General features: G+C 38.5%; 1 protein-coding gene across 5 annotated transcripts in view; it reads left to right on the top strand.

Annotated features, from left to right (window-relative positions):
* The window catches only part of rbm33a (RNA binding motif protein 33a), a 61,219-nt gene that overhangs the window by 13,112 nt on the left and 22,758 nt on the right, over window positions 1-25,349 (top strand). For 3 of the 5 annotated variants that reach the window (XM_069190982.1, XM_069190986.1, XM_069190985.1), the window contains exons 3-15: window positions 805-853; window positions 1,360-1,433; window positions 2,097-2,403; window positions 4,062-4,184; window positions 6,226-6,394; window positions 7,404-7,627; window positions 11,401-11,683; window positions 12,866-12,924; window positions 16,388-16,508; window positions 17,031-17,344; window positions 18,127-18,399; window positions 20,131-20,487; window positions 21,965-22,648. In XM_069190982.1, coding sequence (XP_069047083.1) covers window positions 805-853; window positions 1,360-1,433; window positions 2,097-2,403; window positions 4,062-4,184; window positions 6,226-6,394; window positions 7,404-7,627; window positions 11,401-11,683; window positions 12,866-12,924; window positions 16,388-16,508; window positions 17,031-17,344; window positions 18,127-18,399; window positions 20,131-20,487; window positions 21,965-22,648 — 3,037 coding nt within the window. The remainder of the gene's footprint in view (window positions 1-804; window positions 854-1,359; window positions 1,434-2,096; window positions 2,404-4,061; window positions 4,185-6,225; window positions 6,395-7,403; window positions 7,628-11,400; window positions 11,684-12,865; window positions 12,925-16,387; window positions 16,509-17,030; window positions 17,345-18,126; window positions 18,400-20,130; window positions 20,488-21,964; window positions 22,649-25,349) is intronic. The other 2 variants (XM_069190984.1, XM_069190983.1) reach the window with 2 other exon arrangements.

Below are 25,349 nucleotides of genomic sequence, written 5' to 3' on the forward strand. Positions count from 1 at the left end.
AAAATTAAACAGTACTTTACACTAGATAACACGCTGTCTAGCAGTACTGGCAGGCGTGTGCAGTATTATTTAGCTGTCAGTGTTTTGAACCCAAGCCTTATTTAATGACTGGGCAGGGAAGGCTCACTTCTGGATTCCATACCTCAATCTATAGGACATTCTGTGAAAGACATAGGTGGATGTCATGTTTGTAGTTTGCAGGTGCCTCTGTGACTGACATTCTGCATTAACTGAAGTATATACCAACAAATAAACTTGAACCCCTTTAAGATGCGTAAATTTCCAATTTGCTACATTAGCCTTTTCATTTTCATTTTTTTTTGCAACTGAATCGTCTGCCACTGAACTTAAGTACTGGGTAGATGTTAATGTATTTTTGTTACCATCTGTATCAGATTTGTGACCATGTTCAGTATAAAAACAATTAAAGATCAGCATTCTGAGAGTACTTGAGCCAATTTCCTTGTTAGTTTTAATAACTTGCATGCATTTTGTACAATGTGCACCTGTTCTGAAATAACATCTACCGGATTTTATATAGGTTTTAGAACTTAGACTTTATTTACATAAACACTAAACAGTAACATAAACCCATTATTTTCCTTAAGAGGATGAGATAAAATACAGGTTCTCACTACTATGCTTCTTTTCAAACCTGGTTGTTAATGTAGAAAATAGTCTTACTGTTAAAGTAAAATGTTGAAATCGAATACAAATTCACAATGAAATACCTAGTTCTAATCTAATCAGTTCAGTACCTGTTTACAGCTTCCGTTATAATGTCCTTTCTCTCCCAACCCACAGTGATTTGGAATACGACTTACTTGATGATGATTGGCTTACGGCCAAAAAGGTAAGGCTCGCTTTCTCATGCTCATAGTTTTTACCTGTCACTGACGGTGTCTGAAATATGCATATCAAAATATCTAGCATACTATACTGATTAAATTAAAATGTTGATTTATTTGGAGACAAATTACTTTTGCTATAGTGTTCATAGAATAAGTATGTAGTAGCCCTTTTACATTACCGCATATTATGAGTTTCAGCACTCTGTGTATCAAGTAGGAACAGTTTCCATCCAAATGCCATACATTAATTGTTGTGGGGCATTAGTGAACCATTCAAGGCTGACATTAATAAGTAGGCATTCATAAATATATAGTCCATTTTTTATTCTTTTGGTGTCAGTCCTGAGATCTGGTGGAAATCTTCCATATCAGAAAAAATAACTTTCTTCTCTTTCCTGTTAGATTCACATATGCAAATAAATGCAAAATAAATCTGTATCCTGTTTTGGTTGATGTTTCAAGTATTTTCTGGCAACTCAATTATCTTTCTGGTTTTGATTTGTTTTAGAATCCTTCTGATATGTCAGATGAAGAGCTGAATGATGACTTGCTACAGAGTGATGAAGAAGATCAAAATATTAGGTATAGTAGTCATTTTCAGCTAGTACTGGGAGTGAGGTGGTATGGTCTAAAACGGCATATTGTGAAACATATCTAGTTATATTTTATGCTCACTTTACGCCACATATACTCAAAACCACTTTAAGTTAGATTCCTTACAGGTGCGTAGATCAGTATGGGGTACACCCTCAGTGTATTTGTGATGGAGAAAATCAGAAGCAGCTTTCATCTGTAACCACCAAAAGAGTGTTTTGTGCAGATATAAAAAGTTTTAGCTGGTGTACTGTTCTCTGTGGAAGAGTGAAAATTGTTTTGAACTGTCCAAGCAGATACTCTTATGAAAAATTATTATGATTATGTAAATTATGAAAAACACGTATGGGACTGGAAACCTCTGAGGTTATCGTAACTTCCTCCTCTCAAGTTTGATTAGCTCTGCTTAAAATTTATCAAAGTATTTGAGCAGCAATTTCAATTTACAGTCCTTGTATATTTGAGTATTTTGCCTCGTTCCTTCTGTGTGCAGTGCAATGTTCTGCACATTTCTGTATGGTTGTAATCTTAATGTGCCGAATAAGATACCAGTTATCTGTGCAAAACGTGACCTGCATTCCTTTAACATTGTAACATAGGAAATTGAAAAGAAAGGGACAAAACTAAAAGTGTACTCTTCATATCATGCAGTGCCCAAGGAATGACCGTAAGCCTCAACACTACAGCTACTCTGGTTTCTTCGTTCGACCTTAACGAGCAGTCCTTGGAAGATGCAGACTACACAGACGGCAACGAAAATTTGGAAGCTGAGGACTACGAAGGTGGAGAGGGGGTGGAGGGTTATTCACAAGAAGAGTATGCAGAACAGTATGAAGCCACTGATGCTGAGCTGGCAGAGGACCAAATAGAATACACAGGAGAGCAGGCTGAGGAAGAAATTTACAACGGTGAAGTGTTAGACATTGAAATCAATGACCCACTAGATGATGAATTTCAAGTAAGTCCTCTCTATTGTATCTCAAAAGATAACATTGCTTTCCTCCCTTGGTTTAGGGCTGATTTGAAATCTATTTCCGTCCCATGGGAGGGGGGGAAATTAGATCTATTATCACTCTCTGCCAGTTTATTTATCTGCTCTCTGACAAAGTTTGTGTTGACAGCTTGTTTGGCGGTAGGTAATACTCTTCTGTCGGCTCTGAGCCGGTGTGGAATTGTGACCTTGAGGGCTGTATCCTTGTGGAAAAAAGCTGCTTTGTGTGGTGGAGATATGCTGCCAATTGTCAGAGGTGGTTAATGCAAAGCTTTTATCTGGGCTTTAGACAAGATCTGATAAAGTGCGGCATAGGTGAAAAGATTATTGACCTCTTTAAAGACACCTATAAGGTTTAAATATGGTTGAAATGATTGATGCTCTTTTCCATTTTTTATAACCTCATAACAAGCTGAATAAAGAGATTAACCCATAGATGTTGAAGGGATATCTGGCATGGTCCATTTATCATTATTTACAAAGAAATAATGCCAAGACTCCTTTTTGACAAAGATGTATGGCTCTCTTTGCTATTTAAAGATAAGCATTTGACCTTTTCACCAGCAATACACAACACTACTTAAAAGTAATTTTGAAAAGTATCTGTTGTGTGTTATATCTCTGTTTACAAGGGCACTGAACTGCTCAGGCTTAACATTTCTGTTTGCTGGTATTTGGAGGTAATATCTGGAACAGTTTAAGGGATTAAGTCATTTTCCTAGGGGGGAACTGTCCATCTACTGCGGTGGTGTTAATGAGTATTTGTCTTTAATAATGCAGTATTAGCAAGTTAATTACTCTGGATAGCACCTTGCTCTATCCTGACACTCTCTAAACTAACCTTGCAATTTAAAAACTTGATCTTTTTATAAATTAAATTAAAGTTTGAAGTTTACTGTTGGAGTACATTTCTTTTTCCATTTAATGTTTAGGAACCGTAATGAGGAACATGGTTCCTTAGCTTGGAAATTAAAGTAGTTTTTCATGCAGCTAATAATATTGCCTTAATCCATTGATGTGGCAATAAGGTATTATTTCACTGTGTACAACATTCTTGGCAATGAGTCCCATACAAAATCAGGAACATGCACGGCAAAGTTGGTAGGTGATATTTTCAACATCACTGAACTAGAGTGTTTATCTTGTATTTTTGTATATCGTGTCAAATATTTACATCTCATTGAATTTCAAATACTGCAAAGAATAATAATGAGGCTGGCTGCTACTGTTATGGTAATTTATGGCTCACTTAGCCCCTTTACATGTTTCTTCACTGCATTTGAAGCTGTTTGTGAAAAACCTTGTTTTTGCTTCCATAATTAAACTTTAAATATGTGACAAATTTAACATATATAAGCTACAATACAGCTTGTTGAAGAAAGGGTATGATAAAAATGCACTTCAAAATACCTTATGAGAAGTCTTTTTTTTTCGGAATGGATTTTGTTTTGGATGCTATCAGTAATATTTTACTCTCTGAAATTCATACTCCTAACTGTAGACATTACAGAAACCTGTGCGAAACGCGTGAGGAGGATTTAACTTTGGGGGGAAATGATAGAAAAGGATTAGGTCAGTGTGCAGTCTGTAAAACAGTTGCGTGTTGTGTGTGTTTGCATCTGAAGGATGATGAGTACTCCCAGGATTACCACAGTCAGCAAACTGTGCTGCAGGTTCAGGTGGAGACGCCGAACGAAGCTGAGGATGAGCAAGCCACCCCAAGCACGCAGGCCGTTGATCCAGAAGAGGTAAGAAATCAGAACTGCGAGCCGCTACAAATCGATGATCTTCTCTCACCAAAGCTGCTTGGACATACAGGTATTACCATTTATACAGTAACCCTTAGTGTAGCCTGACCTGATAGTTTCTTTTGAATCTGAAATTATTTGGGTTTGTTTTAATAAGTCTTAATGGCTATAAGAAGCATGTAGTTTCCCGAATCTCTGTTATCTGTAACTAATGTTTGTAGTTATTGTAGTGCTTAACATGTAAAATAGCCATGTTTCTGTATGGGCATTTTTTTCTTTAGATTTTACAATGACTGGGTATGTGATGAGGAACCAAGTGCCGGTATAAATTTGTATTTGAAAGGTATAAGTAGGAAAGCTGGGAATAGCAATTGGGTAATCATATCACAGAGTGCTGTTCTTTAAAGATATTTCCCAGCTTTGGAAATCATTTTTATCAGACTCATGTATTGATATTGATATAAGCAGCAAATGTAGGAAGCTAATTCATTTGTGATTGTAATTAGAGTGTTTTTAATATAATTTGGTGGAGAAGTGTAGTAGACTGTAAATTATCGCCATTCAGATATTTAATACCTTTTCCGTGTTTGATTTATCCTTAGCATTGATGGGAATGACATAGATGGCCAACTTTAGATGTTTTAAAAAGAATTCCCTTTGCATGAGCAAATCAGTAAGTGGATGCTCTTAAATAGCACACAGTTGTGTGTAGGTCAGTCTGGAGCTGTTCCCAACTGCTGCTGCCGAAAATTCAACAGTGTCTAGTTTAAACATCTTCAGTGGACCAATTCCATTAAGGGTATCTTCATGTAAAACAAGCAGATTGAATTTAGTTCTGAAGCATTTTGAGCTCCATTTAAATGCAGCATTTAAAATATAGTTTGAAATTAAAAGAAAATTTAGTGATTAAAATATTAGCTGTTTGCTCAGTCTTGATTATGGTTTTATACTGCCTAACCTACACATAAACACTGATGCCAGCCATAGCCTTAGTGGAGTACTTGGTGCTTTTTATATAATTCTAAATGTTTTCAAGCCTAATGAACACATAAGAAATGACCTGAACTGCAAGGCTTGTTTTCTAGTCAAGCATTCAGAGCTTTGCTGACCTACTTTGTCTTTGCCTGTCTGTGACTGTGAGCTGCATTGTCTGTGTCAGGACCCAGGAGAGAAGGCAAGGCAGAAGATGGCTTCTTTAGCTTAGTATGGCTGCAGAAGAGTATAGGATTTGGTTATGTCCAGAAAAATGTTATCTCTCACTTTGTAGAATTAGGAAGAAGTTGTAAGTCAACTAAAATGTTATAGTCAAATATAACTGGTAAAGAAACACACTGCACATAGTCTTCAGCGGTGATGTTTTTCTCATTTTCAGACGTGTGGCATAGACTAATTTATTGGAAATAGTCTTTAAATTATCTTCATAATTTCATAAGAAATACATCATAAACTGGTTGCTGAAAGACCATGTATGATGATATAAGCAGCAATGTTAATGTTTTCTTGCACTAGTTCCCTAGCTTGTTTAAACAGTAAATTTGTTAAGGTGTGCTTTGAACTTTTTGGAGTTAAGTGAATGTAACCTTAAAAAAGTACTGAAGACTTTGTTGAGTCTTGTTCCCGTGTATTTAAGACCATACAAAATTGAAACATATCTTTCATGGATAAGATTACTTTAAAAAGAGGTGGGAGAACTTGTTGTCCTCCTGGGTAATAAAAATCAGACAGGTAAAACATGTTCCCTTTTAACATTTCTTCAAAGTAATGTTACAGTCTAGAATTCTTCTGAGTGGTGCGTGGTGACCAGGTGAAATTTGAGTCATCCAAGATGTTTTATGTGCTTTTAATTCACCACAAAAGTCAGTTAGTGCCCTTTTGCTTTCTGAAATCATTTATGCAAGTGGTCAGAATGTACTCATGCCATTATTTTTCTCTTTAGCCAATATGGTGGGTTTCTGTTCGTAGGTGTTAGATACTTTTAGTCCTTAGTATTTATCTTAATGTGTCAAACTTATTTTGAATCTTAACATACAATTACTCTCAGATGGAGAATGAAACTGAGCAGGAACAGCAGCTCAGGGAAGAGTCCGATGAGGAGGAGGAGGAGGATGAAGAATCAGGTCGACAGCGTTTTAAAACTGAACGAAAGGACGTCACCGTCATACGCCTGTCCGATGCAGCAAGTAAACGAAGAAACATTCCAGAAACCTTAGGTACGTTTGTATGCATTTTATAACCTGAATGATGGGTAGTGTCTTGACTTGTCTTCTGAAAACAGTAGGGTTTAGACATGGCTATCCGCATGTTTCATAGCACAATTTTTATATTAATGACATAAGGAAGCAGTTACATTTTAAGATTACGTCTCTGTCAATTAGAATTCTCTCTTTATACATTTCTGTCAGTATTACATTTTTTTACTAGCTCTAAAAATATTTTTAAGGTAATAGGTTATAGCATTATTTGCTTACAGTGATTCAGTGTTTTTTTACATTTGTTACAGCTCTTCATTAAGTATTTAACAGCTACATATCCTTTAAGTTATTTTGTATACCCAAGAACCTCTCCAACTCATTCTGAATAGAAGGAATTATCCAGTTTAAAAAAAAAAGGCGACTCAAGTTCAACATCTCCCAAGTGTGAAATCTTGAAATAGCTGAAGAAAAACATTTAACAAGCCAATTGACATTTCAGCTAAAGTTACAAATGCAATTTCCATTTTGTCACATTTTGGTGACCTTATGTGACAGCTTATTTCTATTGGAAGAAAGCACTTCTTACTTACTGATTAAAGATGTCGTCTGAAACCATTCTGTTACTGAGGATAGTAAAATTAATCTCGACATTTAGTGCCGGGAAAATAATTGCTGATTCACAGTATTAACAGTGCGTGAGGAGAAGTGCTTGATGACATGGTTAGAATATAAAAGGCTGTTTTATTTCCCTAACATATTCTTTTTTTCAAAGATTTCATTGTCACTGAAAAACTGTGCTTTTGATATAAATATTGATGGGTGATAAGCTTTATGATTTTATCTTCTCCTTTGGAACAAAGTCTTGTTGAGTTGAGAGATGGAGAAAAGATAATCCAGGCACAGCGTGTACGCCACCTACAGGCAGACCAAGGGGTTGCATTTACTCCATTCCATTTTCAATCATCTCGTGAAACAGCTCTTAAAAAGATCTTAAAATGGGCCCTGTCACTACCGGTTCTGATTGCAGAGCTTTCAGAAGAAGCGAAAGCAGCCCTCTTAGAGTTTGAGGAGAAGGAGCGCCAGCGGAAGATGGGCCGCTTCGGGGGCCGGGGCAGGGTGCGAGGGAGAGGAAGAGGGAGAGGAGGGAACTTTTCCGGTTTCGGACTGGGAGACTTCAGGAATGATGGTCCGGATAAAGGAAGAATGAATGAACAAAGACCTCCGCTCCTGCACATGCCAATGGCCATGCAGGTGAGGAAGGGCAGTGATGGACTGGTTTATGACAGTTCTATGTCAGCTTCATTTAAATTTGTCTACATGGGTTTGTATACGTGCGGGGGGGACAGACACAAGGTTTTCTATAACAGGCAGATTGGTCATTCTCTTAAAATTGCACATAATCTGAATGTGTCATCATGCTTACTCGTGTTTACATTTTTAAATACACCTCTCTACTGTCGGTGGCCTGAAGAATTCTATGCCCTGGAAAAGTGACTATCGTGGGATCTGTTTAGAAGAGGATGTATATTTCACTCATGGTGTTTTGCATTGTATTAAATAATTTAGTTAAGAAAACGTATCTTTCCCAAAATGCTTAAAACCCCTTAGTTGTCTGCAACAGTTGTTCTAGGCATTAAACCTGCATTTATCTTGTTTATTTGCTAAAATACTTTGTCTAGTTTCTGTTCATTTGTCTAAGTGAAAAGTATGATTTTGAGAATATAAAGAGGTCTGTTTGTTCCTCCCGGAAATGTTTTCAGATTATTTTTTAAAGCGGAATTTAAAAAGGTTACATTTTGAATAGCAATGTTGCCCTTTACAAGCTTTATATAAATCAGCAGTGTATCTTGAGATATGTACCTTTGTTAAAATGTGAAAGAATTTAATATTTTGCCATTTAATAACCAAGGCAGAAACCGCTAAGGTAATCTTTTGTGATATTTACCTTTAATATTAGCTGCGGTATGACTGCAGAATTGGAATGTTTGCTACCCTTTGTGAATATGTATGTTTATCTGTTGGCTTTTGTCCTTCTTTTGGCATGTCCTTTTGGAACAGTAGTGTTCGTTTGCTTTTGAAAAAGTCAATTAAACAAGTTCTTTGGCCCTCTTATCCATGTTGATATATGGATTATACTAAATAACTTGGCAGTAGTCCATTCAGAAAGCATTACATGAAATTAAATTTGTACTTTGCCCAGGATTTAGTTTCTTGTGCCATTTTTTATTATTAAATATCTATTGGAGCATATAATCCGTTCGTTTAGACTGTTCATGCACTCAAGCAATGCCTTTTGAAGAGAATTTTTGCAAACTGACAGGGAAAGCCATTTCAGAGGTATACTGTTAACAAAAGAAGAGATTATTGCTCTCATAGTGACTGTCCAATAGCATATTTGAAAAGTGCACCCAGTAAAATACTTAATGTACTCTTGAGTCTAATACTTCAGAAAAAATGGCTTAAAGATCTTGTGAAGTGGTTTCAATATAATAATACCACAAAGTAGTCTTATTTAATAACTTAAACCATACCTGTATTTCAGAAAATATTTTTTAAAGGGAGTTTTTAAGTTCATGACAAATCCACAAAATGCTGAGTCAGGTTTGTGGCTTTAACAGGTCATTTGAAGATCAAATAAAGTTAATCAGAAGTATTTTATTTTACTTTGAATGATTGAAGCTGAAAAAGAGTATCACCTTTTCCAGTGTGGAGTGTTTTAGAGAAATGGTAATGTGAACTACAGTGCAAAACATTTTTTCTTGTTTGACATGGAATGTTCTGGGGTTTGTTGCTTTTTTGGGATGTGGTTAGGAGGAGAACCAATTTTCATTAACGTATTTAGGGTTTTCAGGTAAGGATGATAGTGTTTTACCAAAATAGTTTCAACTTGAGTGCAGACTAATCTGTATGTCACTTTGTTGTTGGTGTTGACCAACAATGAAATGTAATGAAACATTGCTTTCGAAATACAAACCGCACACTTGGAAGTTTAAGTATACTGTGCTTTTTCCTTAAGTTCTTTTGTTTTAACCAATGAGTAGTTTGGCAAGGAATCACCTTGATGGCAGATGTTAGTTGGCCGTTCTAATGAATTGGCAGGGCATTATATAAAACAAATTAGTATGCAGTAGGTTGCCCTCCTTGTCTTGTCTTCTTTACCTAACAGTATTTACGGTCTTTGAGACAAGCTGACACTGGCTGTCGATGAGTCATGGACATTATTAACTGCTCTTTTCATGTGCCCTCTTGTGCACTGTGTATGGGCCTCATCTGGAGTCTAATATTAATGCACACAGACAGCGAAGAGAAAAGTCATTTCCAGGTTAAACCAAAGCTGGCCCTTCTTAAATTAAGAACTGTTTTTTTCCTTGCAGTCATACAGTAAGTGTATTTGTCTGTTGTACTGAAGAATGCCTTTTACTGTTATTGTATGCATATATATGTGCTTAAAATGTGAGCTTCCTATTTTTAGATCAAGTCTCCAAAAGTATGTATTGCAGGGCTTGATTTTTGTTTGTGTATTGGTGATGGAAAACCCACTGATTGTGTATAGCAAATTTTGATGTTTAAGTAACTTGGAAAACAAGTACTGAAATCTTTCCTTATTCAATGATTAATCTAATGGAATGTTTAAGTTTTTAGAGCCCATGCACTTAAAATTTTAGACTTTTATGGTGCCAGTTGGTAGAAAGTTCAGATCCTGTGGCTTAAACAGCATTGTATAAACTTTTTAGATTTTGTGTCCATTTCTGAACATGTATTTTTATTTGCCTCCTGATAGTATTATCCCCCCCTACCTCACCTTTAAAAAATATCCACCTTTTAAAATGGCACATGGCACAGTTAAAAACTCAGAATCTGAAGGGGTGACCATCATGAGTTGGTATCAATCAAGTAGTTTGTTTAGCTAGAGACAAATAGTGTCTAAGATTTAGTGGACAAGAAAGTCCTGTTCAGCCCAGGACCAGAAATATTAGAAATCACTGTGTTAACAGGAGGCTTCAGACAGTTCTATGAAAATTGACCAGGTTTATTAAGACTTGCACACCTCTTGAGGTGTGTTGGAGGATATGGGAGACAGCAGGATTAAGAGGCGGGGGGTTGGGATAAAGAGAAGAACAAGAACAGGAGAGTGAGGAAAAGGGTGGTTGTAGAGATGGGAAAGTGACAGGTTCCAGTGGAAGTGTGGAAGGCAATGATCTGTAAATGAAGGAAAAGGTTGAGAAGTCATTTGTCATTGAGTGATGGGGGAGGTGTGAGCCTAATGTAGTAATATTTTTGCTTTCTGACGTCTTGCTAGTCTGAGAGTCTGTGAAACACTTTGAAAGTATTTGGGAAGGATCACCGTAAGCTATATGGAAGAGGCTATATGGGGTCACTGTTATCATGTTTAATCCTCACACCTCTAACGTGTTCTCAGAAACAGAAAATGTAAAAGCAAACTGTCTGTATTATGGTCCCTTGAGTCATATTTGCATAGACTCATGGATGGCTGTTATGCATCATGTTCCAAATCTCTGTTTCAGCAAGTCATTTGGCAAAACCGTACATAGTTTGAGCAGGAACACGACAAGATAACTTTTGAACTCATTTTACCAACTTTAGACTTCAGTTCCAGTCAACAACAAGGTGCCGTGTTTTGGGACAGTCCAAAAACAATGCCCAGAAAAAACTGTGGGATCTCTGTGCCTTCAGTGGGAAATCTTTTCTTTAGTTTGTACAAAATTACTCGGTATTATGACGCAAAACCCTTTATATTTGCAGTGTATTTACTCGTGTTCGTATTGGATTGCTAAATAATTGTAATATTGGTATGAAAGGTTTTGAAACTTGATTTCAGATTTCTGTTGTTCAGTTTAATTGATGTAATCCTGCTAACTTTCCAAGCAGACCCCTGGGGTATGAGGGCATGCGCCACAGTTTTCCGGTCGTGCCTCTAGATTTGCAACACAGTGATTTTTAATTGCCTGTTTTTTGAGTGTTTGCAAAGCCATTCCCTATTTCTTTTTTTGTTGTTGTTGTAGCAGCAGCATTCTAGGGTGCCTCCCCAGCAGCAGCAGCAGCTGCCGCCCCCGCCCCAGCGGAGTCATTTCCAGGAGCCAGGTCCACAGCGGAGCTCAGCCCCTCAGCCTCTCATCCCTCCCCACCAGGCTCATCGCTCCTCCCCGCCGCAGGGGACACCCGTTCGCCCCCAGATCGAGGGGCCGAGATTGACCAGCCCTCCCCCGCCTGCCCATTCTCCGCAGCAGCCCAAGAACATTCACATTAACCCCCACTTCAGGGGACCGGTGTCCTCTCATGTGCAAGGTTTCCATTGTTTTTTTTTCTCCTGTTTTTGTACCCGGTTTTTACCTGACCACGTGTTTAATGTACGGTTTATGAAATTCATATGATCTCCTTGAAGTTGCATCAAGTCCAAATAAGTAACTCCTCTTTTTCATTTCCCTGTATGACCTTTTATTCTAGGTTTCGGCTTTCACAGTAAATTGTTGTTACCAATAGGTCAAATAAATATTATATCCTGTCTCATGAGAGCCAGTGTACATTAGAATTCAGTAGCAACAAACATAAGTCTAAAACAACAGAGACCTTTTGATTCCTTTATTTCAACCAGTTGAGTGAATTGACAGCAAATTTTCATTTGCAATGACAACCTGGAGACTCGTTTATACAGCAGAGCATTTACTGGAGTATTTTGAGTGAAGTCCCTTGCTCATGGGTATAAGAGTAGAATCCCACCTGAGATTTTAACTCTTGAGAGCCCTAATCACTGCTTCACACGCCTTGAAGCAAAGCAGACATCTCTCTATGGCTTGTCTAGTCTGCCTTCTTAAGAGACCCTAGCTTACCAAATGCAGGAATTGCTGAAAGAACTGGTGCCCAGGTGAAATTGAACTGTACTCTTTCTGTGAGCTTGTTACTAGCTTGGAGGTGCATTTGGGTGTCCTGTTGAGGTCGAAATGAAAATGCATCTCTCTGAGAGATGAGTGGGTGGTCCCTTTAGGGCAGGGAGAGGGGCACTGCCTCGTTATGGATGGTGAGAACGTTGTGCCTCGAGTCACAATTAATGGTTTTATTTTTATTTTTTTGTTTTTGCAGTGGGGTGGGGGGGGGGGTTAATCTTTTTTGCCCTTTTCTTACATGCATGAATTTAAAACTAAATCCAGGATAAGTTACATTTAGTAAAATCATTGTTCATGTTTTAATAAACAAATCCTGCATTAAATCATAGCTTAATTGATCTACACATTTAGCGTTTACAATATACATTTTCTTTATAACTGCAAATACCCATCAAGTTAATTTGAAAACATATACTCGGGTATAATTGAAATCTGAGCTGGTGTTTCTGGTTAAATGGATAAGTAACCTTCTTTTGCACTTTTGCATTAAACTTGAACAATTTATGTGAAGTGAAACTTAAGATCCCCGTGTGTATAAAACCCTTTCCCAGAAAGGTATCTAATGGGCTGTTTCGTCTCATTGCAGTGCCCTTGATGCCTGCGCAAAACCAGCCCAGGCCTGCTGTGGTTCCCCAGAGATTCCCGGTGAGTAGCAGCTGCTTCGTTTTCTACAATGATATGGATTGCATGTGTCTTTGTAGAGAAATATTATTATAGCAATTAATTGACTGCCCTGGCTAAATACTGTTTGAGAATCTGTAAACATTGATATGCGCCTGCACAACTGGAAATGTTTGATATGAGCTTTAGGCGCTGATGGGTTTTGGTTGGCTTAGGTATTGCTGCTTGGATCTAAAGTCATGGGCTGGCACATAAAGCAACCTAAAAAGTCAACCATGGAGAACAAAGAAATACGGGCATATCGTACATCAGATTTTGCTTTACTTATTTGTTTCTCATTGTATCTTTCAAATGCCAAAAAAAAAGCTTTTAAAATTTTAAGCCCTGGCGTAGCATAGAGAATATCTGCAGCAGCATCTAATTATCTTTTTTCTCTCGGCAGAACATTGCATTAAATAGAAGTTCTCATTGCAAAGTATCACAAATCAGTGGAGGGCTTAGAAGGAATGGCAGTTTAATGATGAGAGAGAAACTATTACTGCAGTGACACTAGGTCTGTAAAGTGATTACTGTATTGGAAATAGATTGCCGAATGCGTTTCAAGTGCTCTTACTAGCTAATGATGCGAGGCATCAGGTGGTGTTGATTGACACATCCTGGGTAGAGCTTTTTATAGTGATTTATGCAAATCAGGTTAGAAGGGGAGTCTGCAGCAAATTGCATTTTATTCAGGTTATAGACCTTGCAGAAATGAGCCTGAGCCTTGTACATAGTACTGCTCTTTCATTTTTGAATGTTTTCTGTTTTCACAACATGTTTGCAAAGCCCAGTAATTATGGCAGATAGCAGATAGCAAAGGAATGACGGGCATTTTCTCTGATCAGATCTTTCGGCAGAGGAGAGCAGATGTAGCATTAGATCCCCCAGCTGTCAAATGCTGTCAAGCTGGCATAGGGAGAATACAATTTAAAATGCAGGTGACAAAATACCCAGCAACTTCCATTTGCCAGTGGGCATCTGATTAATCATGATTATCATACATTATCATACTATCAAATTTAATCGTATAAGGAGGTTCCCATCTGCAGTATGACTGTAGTGAATATTTTCTTGGAAGAAGTGTTGAAATATTAATCCCACCTATCATCTTAAGCTTAATTTCAGAGTCCTACTGGTGTTACAACTGCAGTTGTCATAGAAGCTACCAAAATTAACTGTACTACTTATAGTTCCCTACATATTGCTGTGCTGAAGAGAAGAAATTTGGCAGCTACATTTTTTGGTAGTCCACTAATGGATTCAGATTTGTCTAAAAGCATCGGTACTTTTGTAGGATTCTGTTGCATTATAAACGAGCCTTTGCTTTAATGTTATGAAAAACATTTCCCATACACCATAACTCAGGTAGATTTTACATGTAGACCATGTTCCTGTAAAAACAAACACATTAGTTGTATGATCTGCTACTATCCCCAACTTGAATCACATTTGGTGTAATCCACAACATCAGTATAAATGCATGTAGGAGGTCATTAAAAGACTTTTCAAGATCAATTACTGTGTGAATAATATCCACTTTTTCTTAAAGTGCTTAGAAGAGGCTGGAATAATGAGACAGAACAATTAGAGCTATTAAACTGGCAACTTTTCTTTGAAAGGAAATATTTGGTCACATTATCTTTAGAAAAGTACTATCCTTTTCTCCAGCTGTGTAATGTACTACTGTCATTACAGAGCAACATGAGCAAGTCTGTCAACGTATTGTTTTTCTCTTCTCCCCTGAAAAACGTATATAATTACCCAACCCTAACCCCAGCTTCGAAACCATGTTTTTGACTTTAGTCTTGGAGCCGTCTTTGTGTGCTATAGTGTCAGATACATTCTGAATATTTTTACTTTTATGAAGGATTAGTAATGAGAAGACAGACTTGGTTATCAAATTTGTAACATTTCTGAGGTATTGTTGTAGTATTTAATTAAAGTCTATTGTATGATTGCAGCTGACCTTTTGAATTGAATGATAAGATGCACAATAGCGGTTTGATCCTCTTACTTGTCTGGCACATAAAGTAGCTGATTAACTTTCTGTTAAGCAACTTATGTAAAGTTTTAGCTATATATTTCATTGCTGTGCAAGAGTCATCAATTCTGTTTGAAAAGGTGGATTATGGTTGATAACATCAAGTAATTAACAAAAGGTGGGAAGAAGTAAGAGCACCATTTGCGTAAGGATCATATGGTGAAGGAAGGTTAATTTCTTAACTGAGAGGGATATTTAAGAGGATAAAGAGGAAAGCAAAGTGGCTTCTTATTCCATGAAAGGATTAGAGGATTGTTATCTTTTTTTCTTTGAGAGGTAGATGGGATTGCTCCTTGTGGATGTGAACATCATGTCCAATAAGGCATTCAGGCTATAAAATGAATGCATGTAAGGCATTAAATTAGCAAATAGCGATTGCCAGAAGCAAAAAATGCAGTTGTCTTTTGGTTGTAAAGTATAATGTTCTGTCATCTTCCACAGGAAAAGTTAGGAAAATGTCTGTGAAACAAAAAAGTACCTCAGAATGAGTACATTGTGTAGATCTGTAATGCTCAGTCTTTTTTTGTTTACCAGTTCATTCTAAATTGTAGAAAGAAATATGCAGAAATGTTCTTATTCATGATCAGTTCATAACTATTTTTTTATCTTTTCCTTACAAATTCCTTCCTTTACAAATGTCCTCATTACAAAGTTATACCTAAAATAACCTCTGCTTCACATCAGAGTACATTACTATTTACAAAAATGTTTCCATTAGTATTGAAGTACTTTGCTGTATGTACTTAATGTCCTTTTAGGTAACTGATCATCTGTTTGTTTTAAATGTTGCCTGGGCAGGAATATTCAGTAGATGTCGGTCCCTCAATTATTTTGCTTCAACTTAATTTTTAGATTTTTGGGGAAATTTCTATCTGGATTTGTGAATAAGGTATCTTTTTTTACCTTTGAAGGTGTGATTGTGAGTGTACACTTTGAACTGTGAATGTAATGTAGAAATCTGATCATAAGAGCATAAAATGGTACAAATAATGAAAGCACAAGATTCTTTTCTAAAAATTAAAGATTTTTATTAATATGAGGGAAGGGCGGTTTATTAGTAGTCTTCCAATTAAAATATACAGTATTGGACAACTGTGTGATTCTGGATTTAAGATTTTAAGATGTTTTCGGTTCCTAATTTAATTTCAGTATCTGAATTTTGCAAATCAGATTTAAGGGGGCCTGCAGTACTTGTGTTCGTATTTGGTAAAGTTCTCCCCTTATGAGATCAAAGACCATCTGATTGGTAACCCTCTTCATGTCAAATGTTGTGATGCAATAGCATAGAACATTCCTTATTCTTATAAATTATTTTTATATATAAAGGCCCTTATTCAGTAACAATTAAAGATCCAAATTCCAGTTGGGACAGAACGTCAGCTGAGGTTTAATTTTTGTTTCACTCAGGGACCACCTGAGTTTCAGCAGCATGTCCCTGGAAATTTTAACCACCCTCCGAGGCCTCACCACCCTGAGCCCTGGAGAGGACCCCCACCTCCTCAGGAGAGAGACCCTTTCTTCATTGGCGGTAAGCTAGACTAACCAAGGAAATCCAAGGAAACATCGTTCTACTTGTATTGTTTGTGTAACTAAATTATTGGTCGAACGATATGTTTGGATCCAATTATTACAGGAAATTAAGCTATAAATTATGCCTTGTGCTTGCTTTTATTTTGGAGATTTGATCAGACTATAGAACACATTTCAGAAATTGCCATCAATTTTCAAATTTTCAAAACTACGCATTTCTCTATGTATAATAAACGTCTGTGCATTTTAATCCAGTCTTTTCAAAATGTGTACATGTAAAACCGTTAAACACTTCTTTGAAAATGTTTTTATTTCTTCAGGCTTCTCTTAGCCTTTTAATCAAATAAATCCGTTACGTTCTGTTCCTCATTTGTTCAGATTCGTACAAGGTGCTGGTACTGTAAATTGCTTTGCAGTTTTAAGGTGTGACAGAAGTAGAGATGTCACATTTGATCAATGGATGCACAGCAATATGGCACCACACGTTGATTCTCCTCTTTGTTTTTTTCCTCGTTCACAGAGCCAAGGTTCCCAGGACAGCATATGTTTGATCAACAGAGCCCAGCTCCGCTCATGAATAATAACCACCCTCTTCCTGGCCAGAATCCCATGGCTTTCAACCAGCCAGGGCCAGGGTTTAACCCACAAGGACAGCAACCGATGTTCCAGCGGGATCCCATGAGACCAAACCTCCTTCCTCAGGGTCCCTTGGGCATGTCCAACTTAAACCAGCCTGGACCTGCCAATCCTAGACCTTTTATGCCTCAGCGACAGCAGTTTCCTCAACCAGGGCCGCCTTTTCAACATCAGTTTGGTATGCAGGTACGACCGAGAGTAAGTGAAGCCGCTAGCTTTTTATGAAATATGGTTACTAAATGTATTTTTAATCCACTATCCTAATCTGTCTTCAGAATCAATTTGCTGTTGAATTTTTTTGGTAGTTTTTTCCCTTATTTCCTTTATTAGAAATCCATTCACAATGAGATTTGGTGGGGGTGTATGTCAAGGCTAGAGGTCATATTCTTCTTCTGTTCATCTGTGAAGGTTTTTGGACCTAGTGGTAGCCTAGACTGCCCTCTAGTGTTTAATATTTACCAAAGAGGTCAGTTTCAGTTTCACTGTGCCGAGGCTGCTTTAGATGCGATTCATCCTAAAGCCACAAGAACAGATTTAAACACGCGGACTATGTTCTTGTCCCAGATTAAAAAGTAGTCTTCGAAAGCATTCTAAATATTTCTTAGCTCTCTTCTTAGCACTCATATCTTTGAAATGGATGCTTATTTTGCATAATTAGTAACTTCTAAGAGTTACGAAAATATGGAGAAGTCTTCTTAGTTTTTTGTTTTGCTTTATTCAAAGACTCAAAGTGATTTACTGTATTTGAGTTTCAAGGATTCTGTTTTTCTGGATAGGTTTACATCACTATCATCCTTACTTGGTTGAATTTTAGCATGCTCTGATCATAGAGATGTGAATAGAAGATACTAACAAAGCTAATAATTAAAGCCCCTTTTACCAGGGGGTCCAAAATCAAAAGTGGTACATTTTAAATGAGCCGTTTTCTGAGTGACTGGTTCGCCCGTGTCATGCAGCTCTGCTTCCTTTTTCCATTAAAGGGGTTGATGCATCCCCCACTGCATTCCCAGCCTCCTCACCACGAGCAGCAGCCACAGCACCATCTGCACCAGTCTCTCCAGCACCAGCACCAGCATCAGCATCAGCACCAGCATCAGCATCAGCATCAGCACCAGCACCACCCTGTGGCACAGCGCCCCCTGCTGCACGGACAGCAGCCGCCCTTCAGACAACAGCTGCACAATATACAGCCCCAGATCAATCCCAGAATGCAACATCCCCAGTTACGTACAGCGCCCATTAAACCAAGAATGGTAAGTAGCAGGGTGGTCCATGGGTCTCTTGACTATGCACAGAACATTATTTGAATGTTTGCTCCTGTTTTTTACTCCTTGCTCCAATTTTCCTTACTTTAACGATACACTGCTTGAATTTTTCAAAAGATACTGCAACACTATGGGGAAAAGCAATTGTTGTTCCCTGTTAAGTAAGCAGAAGCAATCAACCTATTAAACCACAATGTGAAGCACGTTAATAAAATAGTCTAATTTAGACCTCGGTACTTCATGAGTGGCTGTAAACATGAGGGGTTGTAAAATTTGTGAGCATCTCTGAGACATCTTGGCATCTGCTGTCATTAGATCCCGATGGTTTGGACAGCAGACGTGGTCAACCAATTATATTGCTTATTTTTGGTTTCATAGCTTCAGCTGAATTCTGAAAATGTACAGAAACACTCCAGGACCACAATGCATAAGTCACTCTAAATTATGCAGTGCTATGCAATTGTGTAAGAATTTCATGAGTGATCAGTTTGCCTGCACAGAATGATCAAGTAATAAGTTTATTCCATGCTGAAAAGAGAAGAAAGCAAACACAAAGTTTCGTCTGTTTTACCATCCTAGATCAATACTTTTTATATATATAATGTGTGTGGTAATGCTAGATTTAAAAGCATTTTGTATATTTTGTATACAGGTAGGCCAGTGCTTCCAAAGCATGCAGGTGTAGAACAGGACTTAATGCATTTTTATACAAAAATTCGTATTCTATATTCTGGTCGCTTGCAGATTAGAATGGCATATGTTTAGCAATAATATTATTTATGGTACCTGAAAGTTTCAGGTTGTTGCACAAAGCTAAGGTATGCGTATACGTGCTCTGACAACTGGAATCAATTTCCTGTCGTTAAAAAGTAACTGTTTTACTGTTACACTATTTTACCCCCTGCATATAAAAGAGTGTTAACAGTTCAGTTAGAACTGAGTTTACATGTCAAAAAGTAATGTTTGAATCCATCACAAATACACAGATTCTTCATTTTTTTAATGCAGCTATGTTGCAACATGGCTTTCAGTTTTTTTTCCCCCATTGCTAGACTCAAGGAGTAGTGCTACTCACTTGTAGGATACCTGAAACTACACCTAGTCAATCTCATGTAAAGTCCCAAGATTGACCACCTGAGGGACTGGTACCACACAACAACTGTAGGTGTTAACACAGTTGGGTACTGTTAAAGTTTCTTATGCCTGAGTTCCTGGGAGCTGTATAGTGACATTTGTTTCATCATGAGCCAGTAACATGGGCTGCACTGCTATTTTGGTCATATGTATTATGGCAAGTCCCTGGAAGTAGACAAACGGTGGTATGGTTCAGCATGTGTTTATAGGAGAGACGTTAAGATATTGGTTGAAATTGCTGTAAGGGAACATCTTTCTGGGTAATAGTGCATCATAACTTTTGGGCTATTTAGAGCAGTTTTGGGAGTGCACTTATTGCCAAGGCAATCTCACTGCACAGGATCACTTCAGATTCTTCACATAACCAAAACCGAACCCTCATCTTGTCCTGTCTGATCTCAATCTTGTGTCTGGGTTTACCTTTACAAGTTTTCAAGTGTTTCATTGTATTACGAAAAGAAATGACTTCTGAGGGCGATACGCATCCAGACTAGGCAGGATGACTGATGACTGGTGAAGTCATAGGAAAGGTTCTCCTGGGGATCGCTCTTGTCCAGCTCAAGAATCTTTGTCCTTTCTTCCCAGAATGCACCACCTCCAAACGTGATCAAGCCTCCTATCCAGCAAGTACAGGTTCTTCCCCAGCGCAATAGTAACCTGCGCGAACTCCCCGTCGCACCCGCCAACGTGAACGTCAACAGCAGCCGCCCGACGTCGGCCCCTGCCGCGCAGGTGAGGCCTGTTGCCAGGCCGGCGCAGACTGCCCGGCCCCAGCCCGACGCCAGAGGGCCGCCCGCCGCCCGGCCCCAGCCCCCTGCCCGGCCCCAGCCCGCGGTCAAGGCCGAGGCAGCTCTCAGAGCGGCGGTGAAGAACACGGTTCAGAAGGTCAAAAAGGAGCCGCCGGTTGTGCAGCCTACCCCTCCGCAGAAATGTGAAGCAGAGGTTAGTGTGGCTTTGTCGCTTTTATATTGTTTGTGCAAACAAGGAGGTACTTTTAGTTACAAGCGCATATTGTTAATGCCTTAGAAAGTGATTTTTAATTTGAGATTAAGTGTACGGTTGTTTATTCAGAATTCAGTAAAGAATAAGAAACTGTAAAAGTCCAATTTTATACCGTAAGTCACTTGTTGAAATGACTGAATTTCATCTAATATTGTATATCTTTTACGATATGATTTATGTACGTCTATGCGTTTGTATTACAGTTCAGTCCGTGCAGCAACTTAAAAATTCCTGTAGCCTTTAAATCGTTATAATGACAAATGTCAGTTGCCCATTTTTCCCTTTTTGTTGAATGCAGCTTTGTGAGACGTTCCATCCCTTGGGAAATGGGTGTGTTTTATAGGGGATATATAGAGGTGACTTAAAGATAAAAGAACGATATTTACCAGTGTAGTCTTTCTAGAATTTTAATACCCTCTTTAACTGTCAGTAATGGAGACTCCTACACTCAACAAATAAAGTTCAAGGTCAGGTAGATTGAGTGAGAGCTGTTCATTAGACCCAATTATTAGGTCACAAATGAGATGGATCTCTGAAAATGCAGTTAGAAAAATCAATACCTCTGGTCAGAGTTCTTTTAGAGGTTTCTCTCTTCTCTGCTGTTGTGGACCATTGATGTTCATGGGATTTGCATTTAAGCATCTCTTCTTTTTCATTTTAAAGCAGGTGGTCCTACTTTTGTGTAGATAACTGAAATATTGATTTATGAAAATTTACGTAATGTTTTAATTTTACATGTTTTGTTCAACGTAAAATCATTTTGCAATGAATGTTTACCACTGTACCTTTCAATAATATGAAAACCTTTAATTTAGTGGACACTGTATGCATGAAAATAGGTATTTTTTTTGTCATGTTCATTATACTTTGTAATTTTAACCCTTGGTAAACTGCTGCAACTGAAGAGTTTATATTTAATGATATAATTGAACATGTACTTTCAGTAATCTAATAATATGTGAAAATGGGAATCTAAAGATATTACAATGCAATACAGGAAGTGGTTAAAATACATCTTTCCCCCAGAGCCTTAAGAGAGTAAGTAACGTACAGTGTCTGTAGGTTTTCTAATCAAAAAGTGAAACGAGGAAGACAAAGACGCCGAACTATGATGTCAAAACATCATCATAATACTTACAGCGAATGTTTTAAATTTGAAATTGCATAAGCTGTCCAAACTGTAATTCAGGTGTAGTCAAATACCGAAGTTGTTCATTTTTTTTTTCCATTGCAGGAGTTTGGAAGACCTTATACTTTTTTCCAACAAAATTCAGTTCTGTTATTAAAGATTTCATTTTACATAGAACTGTGAATTGGAACAGATATGAAGGTCTGAGCTTTGACCGTCCGGTAGTGGGGAACTGAATTCGCCTCATTGTCAGGCCTCTAGTCTCATCCATTTTCCGTATCCTTGTAGATTCCGGACGAGGATGAAGAAACCAGGCTCTATCGGTTAAAAATAGAGGAGCAGAAGCGTCTGAGAGAAGAGATCCTGAAACAAAAAGAGCTGAGAAGGCAGCTGCAAGCTGGCATGAGAAAGAAAGAACTGCTGGAACGAATCACGAGCCAGTATCAGCCACAGCAGCAGCAGCAACAACAGCCACCTCTGCAACCTCAGCCCCCTGTACAGCTGCAACAGCAGCAGCCATCTCAGACCCAAAACACGCCGCTGCCCCCTTCTAACGGCGTTCAGCAGGCGCCCCAGCCCGGAGCCGTGCCGCGACAGAATGTGAAGAACCGCCTGCTGCTGAAAAAGCCCCCGGCACAGGGGTGGCCTGGTGTGCCCCAGCAGAACGTGAGGCCCCAGCAGTCTGGGCTAAACTTGCAGACTCAGTGGCCGACCCGGAAAAATGTAAACCAGTTCAATCAGGCCAGGCAAGGACCCCAATTCCCGACCCCGCAGGCTCAGCCCAAACCTGCGGCCGTGTCAGCTGTGCCCGGGCAGCAGCAGCAGAGTGCTGGGAGGGAGGCGTTTGGACAAGGCAGGCCGCAGGAGCTGAAGCCTGGTGTGAAAAGGACTGTAATGCAGAGATCCAACAGTGGGGGGAGAGATGGGCCACATGGTGTCACAAAAGTCAGGGTAGTCAAGATATTAGGAGGGGTAAGTACATTTTTATTTGAGGTGGTTGCCACTGTGTTCAGGTTTCGAAACGGTAATATGCTGAGGGATTTTAAAACATGGGATGTTGTACAGGATTTTTTTGTAACTTGAATAGTTAAATGCGCTGCTCTCCTGGGATCTTAATTTGTGTTTAATCCTGATTTATTACCCTAATGTTCTGAGCCAACCTGGGCTGTGCAATTAGGCAGCTTAGATTCCACAAGCTTATAGCCAGGGCCAGGCACATAGCGGTGTGGGTAGGCTGAAGTCGGCCAGGGTTTCCCCACCACGACCCTTGTGGCTTGCTGTCACTGCTGTGACAGAGCAGTGGTATCAGGACCTGCGGAAGTCCTCAAATTGATGGTTCCTCCACCTGCAGTGTGTTGTGTAGGTGAGCTGTGTGAAAAATGGTGGGTGGCTCAGACAGTGCTGATTTTGCAGGAAGGATTAGTGCTATGCTTCATCAGACTTTCCAGTGTAAGCTTCCTTGAATTCTTGTAGTACATGAGAAAATAACATAAGACATGTGAAATCAGTTTAGCTTTGAGTGTTTTTTCAATTTGTTCTGGTCTGGTGCAAATTGGACTTTTCCGTCTGTTCTAACGCTTATGTTCGTGATTACATAATGTGCTGCTGTTCTTCTCTTCACGTCTGAAGCAGGAGGTTGAAATTTTGAAAATCAGTGCTTTTTTGAAGGTTCAAGCATGAAGCTTTTCAATGAAAACCTGTAGGACTTTGTGTTCAATGTAAAAGTATTTTTCAACTTGGTCTCTGTTTGCCAAGGCCATGTGTTGCTTTAAAAGAGCAGGGTGACAGGAATCTAGATTTTGATATTGCAGATCCACTCTGTTCACAGATTGATCTACTGTACTTCAAACGCTAAACTCGGGGAACATCCACATGTTGCGATGAAAACAATCCTGTATGCTAATGCGATTTATTGAATTGAGCAATTTGAGTACTGAATGTTTTAACAACCTCAATTCTTGTAATTAAAATGGGACGGGTGTAGCCAAGTTTTGTTTAGACTTAATGATGGTATTGTGATAAGTTTTTGTCATAAAAATCCTTTTTATAATCATCTTGCACAAATGCTGTAAAGCCAGAATTATGCTGTCAATAAAGATAACTTGGTGTCAGTGGTAATAGAAACTTGCGCGGAAATATTTGTAGGCAGTGGAATCAGTGGCAGCACCTTTGACAGTGAGGAATAGCCCTGCTGAAAGGCAGATTCACAGGATGCTGCCCTGGGACGTTGTTCTGCTGTCCTTCTCAGCAGCCTGACAATGTTATCTTTCCTTTCAGTTTTGAGCATCAAACATCTTTCAGGTGTACAGAAATTAATGTCATCCGACGACATGCAATTAATCTTTTACGGAGACTCTATAATACCTGTGAAGAAAGAGTTGCCAGTTTGGCGGATTTGGATTTTGGAGCTTAGCCATAGATAAGGGAAATTAATTTTTCATCAAGAATAATACAGGCTAACAGGACCACAAAGCCTGAGGGAAAACGGATGGGGGAATTTGTCAAGTGTTGTCACTCCAATATAATGCTGCTTAGCATTTGATAGGTGTAATCAAGGGTTGTGATTTCTATGGAGAGGGATTAATCAATTTGCACTCTGCTGAATGCAGGTTGGTGATAGCGCTTCTTGCTGGGGCTGAAGAATGAAAATAAGATTTGATCTGTCAGATTCCGAGAGGACTTTGGGAAGACTCTTTCTCAGACGACATCAAAATGAATTCCTACGCAATTGTAAATGAAAATGTATCGCTGACAGATGCTTTCATTTAACACTCAAAGTCTTCTATTGAGAAAGAAAAACTTCACCGTGCAAAAGGGAACACATCAGAATCCCACATATATAATCATAGTAATTGAAATACAGCTAAATTGTTTAGAAAAGTATTGTTGCAGTCTTCAATTTCCATTCCTGTAGCGTAATTAAGCATCCTGTCTTTTATGCTGTCATCTCTGTTATTATGGAGTTCTGCTGTTATGGAGTATCATATTAGTTATTCTGAGCCCTGTAAGTTGTTTATGCTTACAAGGTTCTCATTAAGGTTTTACAGTGGGAGGCTTCACAGTAGGAAGGTGAGAGGCCATATGCAGCCTGGGAAGGTCACAAGGACAGAAGCATGTTGCGGTAGACTGTGAGGAGAGCATGGCACTGCTAAAAGTTTCCAGTGTTTCTTGGGAAATAGTGGATTTGTGTTGCTGTTGAGGTTTAAACAAGACTATAAGAAACATAATGTTACATTTCTTGGTTGTTTTTTTATAAATTAAGCTTTAGAATCCTAACAGCTCTGGTTTATTTTTGATTAAGGGTGAGCTTCCCAGCTTTTCTTTAATACACACAAGATGAGATCAGTGTTCATAAGCTATTCTGTAAACAAGTTTCTGTCATTTAAACTTGATTATTTTATGTCCTGTTGCCTTTGCTATAGTTAGTTATTGTAAACATTAAATTTACATTCGTTCAACTACAAAACTCTCGGAACATTTTAACTTCAGGCATGATCCCTGAACGGTGCAATTGAAGAATATTGGTTGTAAAAGTATAGAAATTTAGATTTTTACTTTTACTGATACCTCTGTTTGGTTTCCCATCTTTGATTTGAAGCAGTGTCAGCAGAAAGTAGTTTTCACTGATTTTATTAAATGCTTCCATCTTTTGCACAAAACTGCAAAAAACCTT

This window comes from Lepisosteus oculatus, chromosome 6, assembly GCF_040954835.1.
Source record: "Lepisosteus oculatus isolate fLepOcu1 chromosome 6, fLepOcu1.hap2, whole genome shotgun sequence".
NCBI lineage: Eukaryota > Metazoa > Chordata > Actinopteri > Semionotiformes > Lepisosteidae > Lepisosteus > Lepisosteus oculatus.